Source organism: Seriola lalandi, unplaced genomic scaffold (assembly GCF_002814215.2).
Source record: "Seriola lalandi dorsalis isolate HSWRI2012SDOR001 ecotype SW California unplaced genomic scaffold, Sedor1 jcf7180002052504, whole genome shotgun sequence".
Lineage (NCBI taxonomy): Eukaryota > Metazoa > Chordata > Actinopteri > Carangiformes > Carangidae > Seriola > Seriola lalandi.
Genome location: NW_019523057.1, coordinates 8,074 through 21,390, shown reverse-complemented (window position 1 = coordinate 21,390; position 13,317 = coordinate 8,074). Strand labels below are relative to the sequence as shown.

General features: G+C 40.6%; 1 protein-coding gene across 1 annotated transcript; it reads right to left on the bottom strand.

Annotated features, from left to right (window-relative positions):
* Positions 1-1,616: 1,616 nt before the first annotated feature.
* LOC111650590 (uronyl 2-sulfotransferase-like) lies at positions 1,617-11,696 on the bottom strand. Its single transcript, XM_023400503.2, has 5 exons — positions 11,459-11,696; positions 11,207-11,360; positions 4,074-4,171; positions 3,745-3,902; positions 1,617-3,589 (listed from the first exon to the last, which is right to left on the bottom strand). Exons 1-5 carry the CDS (start codon positions 11,527-11,529, stop codon positions 3,297-3,299), a joined length of 774 nt encoding a protein of 257 aa, XP_023256271.1. The 5' UTR covers positions 11,530-11,696; the 3' UTR covers positions 1,617-3,296.
* Between the last annotated feature and the right edge of the window lie 1,621 nt (positions 11,697-13,317).

Genomic DNA, 13,317 nt, shown 5'->3' with positions numbered 1-13,317 from the left:
GTGTGTGTGTGTGTGTGTGTGTGTGTGTGTGTGTGTGTGTGTGTGTGTGTGTGTGTGTGTAATGCACTTCACTTGAACCTTAACAGCCAGCCTGCTAATGTGAACTTCCACACTGTTGCCCCAAATAGTGTGTGGTTGTTGTTGGACACTATGGAGTGAAGACTGTTGGAAACCTTCAGTGTGTGTGTTTTAGTTCTATCCTTATGAGGACCAAATTGAACTTTAGACTTCTAGAGAGGGGGCATTTTTTTGGAAAGCGGACAGAGGGCTGTTTGAAGGTTAAGTGCGAGGTTACATACTGTATCGTCACTCAGGATTCTGTATATTGTAGCAGCGCTTACACTGTGATAAAGACAGGAAAAGGCTGGCACAAGGGCTACAAAACAAATGGCAGTAAATTACGGCCCATTTGGACAAATTTCCACTCCTACTAGTATTATCCCGTCATGAAATAATTATTTAGAGTTCGGGGAGATGTTTTAGAGCTACAAAAACAACATCAGTAGAATATTCCGCCTAGAAGGGCTGCTGCAAAAGTGGGAAGAGGACACCATTTACTGGTCATGTTCAGGAGTTACATCAAAGAAATCTTGTCCAAAGTTTGAAGTGTAATCCAATAGTCAATCTTTTTTTTTTTTTTTTTTTTAATCAAAGAATATCAGAAACCTTTTATGATTCCTAGAGTATGTGTATGTAATGGTATGTAATTTTTTACGATCTTATCTTTTAAAATTGTGTAGCCAGTGTTAAAAGTTTTATTATCATACAGATGGTCTGAAACAAAAGTGATCTGCTTGTTATTGATAATTTTAAATATATTTTTTGTAATTAGTATGCATTGTTTTTTTTTTAGGTCACTGCTAACTTTTTTGGTGATACATTTTATTTTTACCTTTTCCTTTGCTTTCATCCAGAGTAAGATGTGTAGGGTGAAAAAGAAGCAATGATGTCCTCGACAGTCCGGCTCACTTCTTTACGCTACAGGACATCGAGGCACTGGCCATCGCTCTTTGCATCACAGGGAAGTTTGCCATCGCCATCGCCTTTGATCTCATCTATCTGTACGCTGATGGCCAGGTACACTAATGAATATCTGGACTAGAATCAATTAAGAATGGAGTTGTCTTTTTAAAAAAATGTATTTTTGTTTACATCACAGCCCTTTAGCAGTTTCCACACATTGTTTAAGTTGCTGAGTACTAAATTATAACTCTTATGTTACCAGGAATACAAGAAACTTTAAGCAAGGAATTCCAGGATCGAGGCAACAATATCATGGTAAGTGTGTCAACTGTGTCAACTCAGTTAGCATCATCTAAAACTGCATTCATGTGTTACGGTATGTATACATTTTTGAATGACTAAACGACTAAGATCAAGTGCAAATAGCGAAGGGAGACAGGTGAGAGTGGAACGAGATGTGCTTCTTGAAAATAACAGTTATCTTTTTTATATCAGATATATCAGGCAGTGTTGCCCAGACTGAAGCTGGGGAGGTAATTTCACAGCCAGGCTGATATGTGTAGAAGCAATGGAGATTTTAAGAAGGTCGAAGATGAGGCCAAATGGCCACGTACACATTTTTCAGAAACAAATCACTTTCAAGTAAAGTAGAGTCATTTGCTGCAATAGTTAGAGGACATTTATTTTGAAGGCTGTAAAATGATGGACTGCATTAGTTGTTGTTAACCAGGTTTCAGCTGTTGATATAAACGTATTCCAGACACCTTCAAAATGCCAAGAGTAGGTTCATAGCCGTCGGAAACCAAATGTACAAATCATCAAGTTATTAAACATTTTTTTTTTCCTTCCTGAGAATCTTATCTGGAATGCAAATGAATACAAAATAATAAATTAAAATTGGCAAAAAAGGAAACACTGAACACAAACCAGGACAATGAATAGGTACAGACAATGGAGATTAGGATGGTAGAGTGAAATACGTAGACGACAGGCACATATTAGCTTATGGTTACCATTCTCTGCACGATTTTTTTTTCTCTTTTTTTTTCAACATGAGTGATGAAAAACATGCACTCTGAATAGCTGCTAGAGAATTAGAAATTAGAGTTAGCTGGAATTGGTAACACTTCACACACTTTCATGATATTATTCTGAGAGAGAAAAACAGACCAAAATGAACGCTTGAACAGTAACCTAATCTATTTGAAATTGAAGGCAAATTAGTTCCCAGTTTTGTGACCAAATCCCTCATTTTGCTGCAGAATTTTCAGTAAAAGTCACCTCAGAAAAAAGTGCACTATACTCATACAGTTTTGTAATGCATTGCAGTAGAAACACTGGTATTTGGCAAGCTCAATCTTTTAAACTTTGGATTAAACTAATTACGCTCCATAAATGCTTTTTACTGTTATATTAGCCTATATTCTCAACTAATGAGCTGTTCCAAGTAATAAATCTATCCTAAAATATGCTGCTGGTTTGGTCAAACTCAATCATTCATGCACACATAGTTGGAATTCTTTGAATTCATAATTGAGTGCTTACTGTTTAACCCTCATTTATACCTAAGAATATCTGACAAATGAAAAAAAAAATGTTATAAACCAATACTATAACGACTGACTTGACTATGTCCCACAACTGCACCAGCTGTGCACAGAGGTTCCTCTCACACAGTTACTGGAACTCTTAGTGAGGTTTGGCACTTACAACAGTCCTGGACGACTAATATACATACAAGACTTTTGGCACTTTTTTTTATTTGTGGATATCATTTCCATTCCAGCTTTTAGGACATTAATCCTTTCATAAAATAGCATCCTCTCTTTTGGGCAATGTCTCTGAAGTCCACTCATACAGTAAACATCCAAGCGACCAACATATAGAATATTTCCCAACACATTTAGCTGTCCACATCTTGCGCTAATCTCTCCTGGAGATTATAGCTATTATAGATTTTTGTTTATTTTTACATAATTAAACCCAAAACAAGCTCAAATTAAAACAAAATTTGAGTCAAGCAAAATGAGCTTAAAATTATTTCCCATTGTCCTTGGTCAATTTTTAAATAGAGCATTTTGTCCTTCCAATAACTCAACCCTATAGTCCTCAGTGCTGAGCCTGCCGTGATAGGAGTCTATTGCAGATGGAAAACAGAGCTCGGAAAAACACGAGCGTCAGGATCCGCACACCCCTAAACACACCTCACTTTTCTTGGCATTGCCGAAAGACGGGGAACGCTCCCCTTTGCCTTCAGGCTGCCTCCAGCTATCTCCAGCCAATTCTAGCCAATCAGCCTTTTTTGGCTGCATCCACTGTTCATCAAAGAGCCCTTAGGGATGGACCAGCCAGCTGTTGGCATCCTCCAGGTCTGTGTCCAGCTCCTCATCTTCATCCAGAGGCTCTGGGGTTCGGAGGGCCAGCTCCCGTAGGAAAGCAGGTGAATAAGCAGGGGGTTGGGAGACAGACTTGAGGCCAATTTTTTTCTTCGTCAGATGGAACTGGTCACGGATGAAGTTGTAGAACTCATACTCGTAGCGCATGCGGTGGTAAAGCACCTGCAGGGCCTCCAGAGTGGGTGTGTGTTTGCGCACTGTGCCTGTCATGTTCCCCATCTTTCTGTAGTCTGCAAGAAGAAAAAAAAAACACACAGCGGAAGTCAGTGGCATGCAACGTGATAGGAATCAACAAAATAAAGTAGCAGAAAATTTAAATTTTCAGAGGGAACTCAGCTACTAATGTGATACTTCAACAAAGAGGCATTTTGGAACATGAGTGTACCCGGGCTCTTGTAAATGTTGAGTACTCCAGTAAAGTAATGAGGTAAGAGCCTCTCCAACAGGAGCAGAACATCCTCCAGCTCCTCCAGGATTCCCACGAGGAGGTAGTTCTCCAGCACATTCTGCTTGGCCCTCTCCAAAGCCCATACTCCTGGCTCTCTGGTGAGGAGAGAATAAAAATGAAGGTGAGAGACTGAAAAATAAATACAGACAAATAAACAGGCAGCAGCATAGAAGCCTTACAAGACAAGAAATGAAATAACACCAAAATTAGACCAATGTCTCAAAGAGTAAAATGCTTTGTCATGCCGCTCAAGGGTGTATAGATACCTGCATTGAGGATGCTGTCCGCAGAAGTAGGGAATGATGTAGAAAACTCTGGGATTGGAGCACTCGGGGTAATTCTCTAGAATGCACACGTTGATATCCTGAAACCACATGAATATTTTAAAATCCATTAAATTATTTATCACGCCTTCCTTTGGAGTTTTCTTTCCAGTCACAAGGAAATCTCAAAGAGAACTGTAATGCTTTGCTTCTGCCACTAGAGGGCGCTGTTCACTTGCACTTCTGTGAACACAAACCACTTGATGGTATCATCTGAGAAGAAAAAGCACTTTGCCTAACAAACATCCTGTGCACAAAGATAAGCTCTGCCTCTTCACCTCAGCTGCTCTCAGAAGCTGAGATGCCAAATAAGGAAACATGAACTAATGTATAGATTAATCTTCAACTGGGAAAAAAAACAAACAAACACTTTAAAGGAGTCAGAACTAATGAGAGCCGTGAACTTTGTCCGAATATGGTAGCCATTAAATAATGAAAGGGGAAAAGAAAAACACAGCGGACAGATTAAAAACACACATGCAGGAGTGAAGCTGGCCAGCCACTGAGTGCTGTGGAACCAGCAGTCAAATCCATGTCAGGTGACGTAAGTCTTATGGATGGCAACGAGTCCCGAGCAACAAAACACTCCACGAAGCATGACTCACTCACTCACACGCACACACACACACACACACACACACACACACACACACACACACAAGCGCATGCAGACATGCCACATGCTTGTGCTCATATACACACACATGCTGTAGCACCAGGAGGCAATTGTTGCGGACGAGCCTGTGTATGAAAGTGAACAGGGTCTAAAAGTGGATGCAAATTGAAAGTGTAATGATTACGTCAAAGACTGCCCTTTAGATTTATGCCCTGATAAGTCGGTAACGGCTGATTTGAACAGAGCGATTTGTCAAAGCCAACACTGAGGCCAACACGGTCCATCACAGAGATTAGGTTGAGTCAGACAGGACCAGAGGCCCAGACCTTCCCAGAGGACGCAGAGCGCTTTCGAGGGTGAGAGGCCTGCGTGTCAACACTGGGAATCTGGTGCCTGAGCTGTAAAAAACACCTCACTGACAGGGGTCTAAACATGGACTACTAAAGGCAAGAAACCACGTGTATGTGAGCATGTATCAGCTTGGATTGTGTACCTTTTTAGACAGTTGCACGGGTAGAGGTTACAGTTACCCTTTTGTCAGTTCGTTCTGTTGTATTTTTGGCTGCATGTTAACAAAAGCCTGATGATGTAAAGACTATTTTGATGGCATGTCTATGAGACAGTTAGCGACAAAATCTGATAGACTAAGATGCCTGTACATTTTGATTCTTCTCAAGCTTTACCGAGGTAGCAGTGACAGGGTGAGTGTGAGGCCCTGCACAGATGTCTACATACATAAATTGGGATGACATAAATTATGCACTTGGTCAGTTATTCTTTCCTTGCAGCTGAGCACTGTGGTACAATTGTGTCTCTGATTCATCGAGTAGCTGCGGGGTTTGTTTGAACTTTATGACTGACTACTCTGAGCTGCACTATGCATGGGGAACAGGACTTATTGGTGATCAGTGAAGCAAACCACTGGAAAGCTCTTCAAAGAAACCACAACAAAACCCCAGTGGAACCTTTAGAAAACAGTTCACCATTGTGCTATTGTTAGCGTACAGGTCGTGTCCGGACTTCCGATAAGTTTTGCCCCGCTTTTCTTTGATTCATAATTTCATGAACAATTTGTCGTTCTTGTGTTTCATTATTTTTTTATAGAACGGCAGTGTCAGTGCATCTGGTGTTTTCAATTATGAGCATATCTCCTTGCCCCGCAGTCTACAGTCATTTTCTCAAAAAATACAATAAAAAACATTTTGGCAGCGTATTCCATGTGAGAAACCATAAACCACATGCAGAGATACCTGAACTAAAATACAACAGTTACAGTACATTTCACACATAAACTCTACACTTGCCATGCTAATAAATAGACACTGGGAATGGACTCACACCAGGCTTTTCCCACCTAATGCAGCACAGCACAAAAGCTCCCAAGAAAATCATTACGAGCCAAATTAGAAACAGAAAAAGTGTGAAGAAACAACTGACGGCCAGAGTCAAAGAAAGCGAGAAAAGCGGACAGGAAGTGACACGTGTGACGCCATTCCCCGACACACATGGCTTATTGCCAGGAAGTCCCTCCTCTGCTTCGCTCCGACACTTGATACAGGGCCCTTATGCTTCAGCATTTAGGGGACCTGTGGGAATCCAGCCACAACTCATTTATATACAACTACGCCCAATCAAATACGCACACACACAGTGGATAGACAATACGCAGTCTCTTTAGAAAGCCCCATTAGTATTTCGGAGAGAACTCCTGTTTGCACACTCAAGCTCATTGTTCCTATTCTCACTGTGGATTAGGCCAACTGAGCAGTCACAGAAACTGTAGCAAAATAGGCCCTAATCTCTACAGCGGCCTCCTGTTTCACTGAATTGATTGTGTGCATGAATTAAATCAGGAGTAATTGATGATGCAAACCTTTCCCATGGGACAGTTTGACTTGGTTTCCATCAGCGAGCGCGCAAGAAGTCGACCTCGGTCAGCTCATATTTAAACCTGCAATAACAAATTTCTTTGCCATTTGGGGGCAGTGACTGAAATATTTTCACGATTTAAGGTGACCTTTGGAACCTGCTAACAAGCAGTTGCACATCTGGAGCAACGTTATCATTAATTTGGAGTCATGTTTCTGGCCACTTAATGAATTCAAATCCAACATTCAGTGTCCTTTTAAGTCTTTTTTTCTGTTTTTTGTCTTTTCTCCACCAACTATTGCGCAAAAATATCTGGCTCTTAAGCTGCTAAAATGATCCTCTATGCCTGCTAACTTTTTCTGCCTGCCATTTGCTGCTGGACAGTTAGCATACAGTGGAAGCTTAGAGTATTTTACATTGAAAACAAATGCCTGCCGCAACCCAAAGCTACACTGATGAAATAGGTAAAAGTGAACCAAACAGTAAAGTTGAGGGCCATAAAACCAAAACAATAAGCTAAATAATAAAAAATAAAAAATAAAATACTGATTATAGCCACTTTAAATAAGTAACTAATAATTATTGCCATTTGTTTTGTTTAATTAAATGCCAGATGGGGAGGATCTAAACCTTCCAGAAAATATATCAACTGGCAGTTTGGTTTCCAATCACAGAAATCCATACAAAAATGACATTAGAGTTCTGTGTCATACAACCCCCCCCCCAAAAAAAACAAAAACAACAACAAAACAAAAAACATACTTGCTTCATCAACACCCAATGATGTGACCAGTCAAGCTCGTGTCGGTTGCACCTTAGGCATCAACTCTGTGACGGATGCACCACCTCACTCTTTCTGATGTCAGTGCATGCTAGGGCATGGTTGATGCCAGGAAAGCCTCTCTTACTTTGTGTGCACTTATTTGTTTAAGCATGTGTATGTCTCATTGTAAATGTCAGATTCGCTGAGTGCAGATGATTTTCACTTGCCGTGGGAATCTCACCTGATCGGACCAGTATATTTGAACCGTGAGAACTTGTCTGTGTTCATCGGGTTCAGTAGAGACACTGGATTACTTCATAGATTGCATGTGTTTGCATGCGTATGGACACACACCTATGCTATGCATACAGTGTACTTTGTGGTACATAACTCTATACAGTAGCTAAAATAATCTGGCCAGATCAGTCTGAGTTGTCTTTTTAAAACCCACTTCAGTCCCATATAAAAAAATAATTGAAGTCTTAAGTGACAGTCCTGTGTGAGTGTATACTTTAGTGCAGTCTGCGTTCAAGTGTCCAGTGCATGCCTTTGTATAGTGTAGTGTATGTGTGTGTAAAAAGGGGTGTGGGGACTGACGGAAAATCCAAGCTGACCACAGGAATGTCTCAGTAACACGTGCATCAGGTTCCCCTCGGCCCGGGCTAGCAAACTGACAGTGTTCTTTCATTGACACCCCTCATATCCACCCAGCGCAGGGCCGGCAGGGCTAATACGCACCAGGAAGGGGATATATCCAAGACTAGTCTGAACTATTGAGTGTTGACATAGCAGGGCACACATGCTGATACACACACATGTATCTGAATTGCTATACTTGTGAGGACATTCATCTGCTGGCCTAAAATCTGGACTTAAACTCTGTACACAAGACACTGAAACTTAAATCTCTATTGAGCCTTATTTTGGATGTTAACATTGAATCGAATAACTCCCTTTTATGTGAAAGTGTTGCTGAGGATCAGTGCCGAAGTCTCATTGGTTTGGGCTGCTGATATGTCTGGTGGAGCGAATCCCACTAACCCTCTCCAACCCTTGGATATAGTATGTGGACAGCTGCTTCGAGCTCACAGAAGCTGAAAGTTCAACTCTCTACACTCTTTCCACTTCAAGCTAAATCTTTAACCCTTAAACCTATAAAGTTTCAAGCAGCTTTATAACTGTACAAATGCTATTGTGGCACATGTTTGCTGCCACTGTTTATAGATATGATTTGTCACATAACTGCGAGCTGTTTTTGCTGATGAGGTAAGCTGGGCTTTTGTAGTTGCTATTGAGAACAGTCAGTACAAAGAAGTAATACCAACAACAACAATGTAAAGTAGTAAGGAGAGAGAGCAAATCAAGAAATCACTGAAAATATGTCTTTTAGAATATGGCGCCATCTGAGGGACACGATGCTAATGTAGTCACTTGACGTCTATGCATTTGGTATGCAGCAAAATTTCAGTTCAAGATATTTTCAGAGAGTGAATCCATTTTGGCCAATTAAGTTGAATCAAAGTGACGGGGAAGAAGGCACAACTTACAACACACTATAATGACTCAAGGGGAAAACATCCCATCACATTTTCTAACTATCTAAACTAGCCCCGAACAAAGAAGTGAACACCAACAAAATGTCATTACTTTAATAGCTTTTAGCCAGTTTTTAACCCTGTGTAGAGCATTTGGTCCTCATAAGTAAAAGGGGAGTAAACACACACACACACACACACACACACGCACACACACACACAGGTAAGCCAGTCTACAGCAACATAGCCCTCCCTCTCCCCTTTAACTGTAGCAAGGGGCCCCCGTGGTCTGCATACTTTAATAACTCAACTCACATGGTCCAAAACTCCAGGGAAAGCAGTGCAATACTTAATTACACCCAGTCAGACTCAAGCCAGAATGACATTCACTCCTCCTGTTAGCTTCTGAGTATGGCTGCAGACACGGCCCTCTGAGCTCTCAGAGTGAGTCTCTGGCAGTATAGAGGGCTGTAGGAATGTACCTGTGTTTGTGCCTGGATATTGATTTGCCAGTAAATATGGACCAGGTGTTGATAGAATCATCGTTTTGACCTCTTTTTAGTGCATAGTGTTTTAAGTTTTTGCCTATTGTCTTCTTATCCTGCTTGTAGCTGTTTGTCTTACTTTAAGGGGAATTCCAATCCTACATTAGACCCATCACTAGAGTGCCAACTGTACAGTATGAACTTAAACTCAAACTTTATTTAAGTTGCATCTCCACAGTGTAAAACTCACACAGAGATCAAAAAATGGCAACTTGGAAATTAAAGTACGCCTCCAAATAACAAGAACTGTAAAATGTGAGATGCACTGCCTTTATTATGGTGCTACAGGGGTAAACAACTCTGCAAGGCAGATGTAGGATACCAAGTTTCTGATGTGGTTATACTAAATCAAGTCTCTAATTGGAATCATAATCAGATTTAAATATTGGGTTGGCATCAGGCTGCCATGGCCTTACAATTTGCCTTTCTCCCTCCAGCAACACCACGTGTAGAACATCTTCAAAGAGAGTAGAATGTGGTTTTGATATATTTCTGTACTTAAAAAATGTTCTTCTACTTATATATTAACATTTAGGAAGTTAATGTTTGTCTCAAGCTAACGACAAACAGAGATACAGAGATCTCAAACACTTCAGACGTAATGATCTGGCTGACACATGATGTCCTATTTATCAGTTATTCAATGAATGAATGGAGGCAGAAAACACAGAAATATATGTCAGCAGGAGTCAGCATTTGTGGAGGATCAGACAGTGTGTTTGTACAACATAGAACAACAGCCAGTATTAGTACTGGTTCTCTGTACTACAAATACTACTTAGTGTACATTCCTCCATAATCATAATGTACATCAAGTTCATACCAGAATAAGAAATTAATATACAACATTTCAATTCATGTCTCAACTGAGCTTTAGGTTATGAAACCAGCTGGACAGAAGCCAAAACAGATACAAATTCAAAGCACAGTTATTGGCAAGCCAGTGACTCAGTCATAAAGTAACTGTGCAGCTCTGTCAAATACTGCAAACGCATTAGTATTTCAAACCATAAACATCCGTGGCATTGATTTACCTAATGTCCATATGAGAGTAAATGGGTTTGTGGGCACTGCAAATAGAGGGGAAGAGAGCTAAAAGATTCAGTATTTGCTTGACTGATTGAATAATATTGTTATAAAGTTCCTTACGTTGGGCGCTGCCTTTCCTGGGATCACAGCAACATGGTAACCAAATGTGGTGCCTCCTCAGAAGCCAAGAGTTCACAGCCTTGTGCTGTGTTTTTGCTTATACTTAGGGCTTATTATTTTAGTTTTTTATAAAAATGACTGATAATGAATCATGTTTTATTTTCAGTTTTTATTTTATTCAAACTTCCTTCTAACGTTAATGTTTTTAATGTGGTTGTTTTATTTTTCATTTCTTTTATTTTCTTTGCTTTTCTGTATGTTTAGTCCAATGATTGATTGATTGATTGATTGATTTATTGATTGATTATTTGATGTATTGAATTCCTCCTAAACCAACCCCTTTACAAACTCCAAGGCAGATGCAAAGCTTTTGCCCCAAAACTACAGCTAATCAATCAACAAACCCCATGTGCCTGCACAGTATGTGACTCAGACTCAAGCAGAGAGACATACAGTATGTAGTTCTCTTTAATGAAAGATGGTGCATATCTTATTTAGCTATTGAGCAGACTCATATCCTTTCATATCATAGACTCATACCCTTTTTTCACAAGGAAGAAACAATAATCAACTTGTTTGCTTGAAAACAAATGTCTCACCAGGTATCTCTCATCATCCTTCATCCCCGGAGTGCGGATGAGGTGGTTCTGCTCGCCCCTCCAGTCACCAAAGCGACGGAAGAAGTAGTTGGAGAGGAACCGGTTGATTGGATCCCGGATTATGTTGATATAGACCGGCTGCTCTATCCTGAACCTGACAAAGACAAATAAAAACGTAAGTTAACACCTCCTGCCCGTCTAAAACAACATTTGGAATGAAACAAGCACGAAGAGTTAATGTATTTGCTGTACCTGGTAAAGTTGAGGAAGTGAACATGCCGTGTATAGAGGAATGGCTGAGGGATATTACTGATGTTCTTCATGAGATCCACCTAAAAAAAACACACACACACACGGTTGATTTGACTCGCTGAATTCATGAGCGTAAAACACTGTAGCTGTAGGTCCACCTTTATTTGATTTGGATAATCCACCATTGCAGACTGACCTCACCACAGTTTTTCGATCTCTGCCTTGACTGCACAACTTCATGAAGTAATGTCATAGTTTTATTCATCTGACAATATTCATCACCATAGTTCTAGTTTCCCCTCGCCCACATCATACACAGGAAAGCCAACATTTCTAAAGCTGTTATTCCAAGTTTCTTCTTCCTCTGCAGAAAAAAAAAAAAAAACATTCCAAAGGCTTTCTAGGTCTGCATGGAGAGACAGGCTAACAGTAGCCAAAACAAACAAGCAATATCACAGTGGTGCCATGTATAGTTCAGTGCAGGTCCCTAGCATGAGCTCTTTGACCGGAGGCCATGCAACTGAAACTTAATTCCTACTTATTCTTCACATAAATAGCTCCATAATGGAAAAATTCTGTATGTGAGATCCAGTTATCTCAGTCATGCATGTACAGGGAGAAATTAGTTACAATGAAAGTTATGGCTCTGCACCACTGGAGCATACAATATGTGTAATTTCAAAATAACACACACAAAAAAACGAAAAAAAAAACACAGAATAAGTTTATGTGATGGTGTATGAGCTATAAGAGATCGAGTGTCACACTTATGTATCAGTTATAAGAAAACATATCAACTTACTCTTCAGTTGTGAAATTGACTGTTTTTTTCATAGACACCAGAATCTCTGGCACATATCCGGACATTCAGAAAGGAAACTTGTTCAATTGAAAATACCTAAGTGTTTCTGCCAGACTATACAGAGTAAGACCGGCCAAGTGCTGGAAGTGTCAGACGTCCCAGGTCTTTCGGGAATGCCCACAAGGGTAATAATCAAGGAACTAGTGCATGAATTCATCAAGAGTTTAACAAGTTTTCCCCAAGTTTGTATCACATGTGAGACTCATTTGTCTTTTTTTTCATGTTATGTTAAATTTTCCTTTTTATCTCCCCGATTTAGAATGACATATTCCACTGTTTCTGTGGTCCGTGTCCCAGCTAACTCCACTGCTGCTCTGGGGAGGGTGTAGACAGCCACGTGCCACTGCTACCGCCATGTTGTTGCCAGCTGCTTCTTTTCTTCTGCCAGTAAGAATATGCAACGGTCCAGTTTGTTTCATCCTATTCCCCAGCATCCTAAGCTCCACGTCGAATAAACCCCAACCAACACGGAAAGCATCGGCGCTGCAGAGACGGTGACCTTATCCCTCACTGGCTTCCCATCAAAAAGCAATACCCAGTGTACTAATTAGAAAGCACACCCAAGCCAGAGGTGCTGCTAACGTGAATTGAACCTGCGTCTCCACAGTGATGTGTCCCTGCTGCACACATTACACCAGCTCACAGGCAGGAATAAGGTAAGAAGAGCAGAGCAGAATAAAAATAATCTTATACGTGATTAGCCAAATAAGGCGAGCACTAATAAATAATGAACAACAGCTGAACACTGCACATGGGGAATTCAATGAGTTCCTCTCCTACCCAGGCCAAGCACAGAACAAAACTGAAGACAAGGGGAAAAGGAGTGATACACGTGGAGAGGCAGAAGAAGAGGAGGCTTCAGCAGCAGCTGTGTAAGGGACACCTCATTTTGTAGAGGCTCTCAAAGTCTTGGATACATAGAGGTGGATGCTGTCATTGGTGGTCAGAGCAGTCAGAACCTCCCAGTCGACCATACTAAAATGCTCACATCACATCA

What these genes read in the sequence shown, in the direction of transcription:
- LOC111650590 (XM_023400503.2), bottom strand. Translation starts at nt 11,529, where the DNA reads ATGAAGAACATCAGTAATATCCCTCAGCCATTCCTCTATACACGGCAT. An exon ending in GGACAGCATCCTCAATGCAG is followed by an intron (nt 3,903 to 4,073) that starts GTATCTATACAC and finishes TCTCCTCACCAG; the next exon opens with AGAGCCAGGAGTATGGGCTT. An exon ending in CAACATTTACAAGAGCCCGG is followed by an intron (nt 3,590 to 3,744) that starts GTACACTCATGT and finishes TTCTTCTTGCAG; the next exon opens with ACTACAGAAAGATGGGGAAC.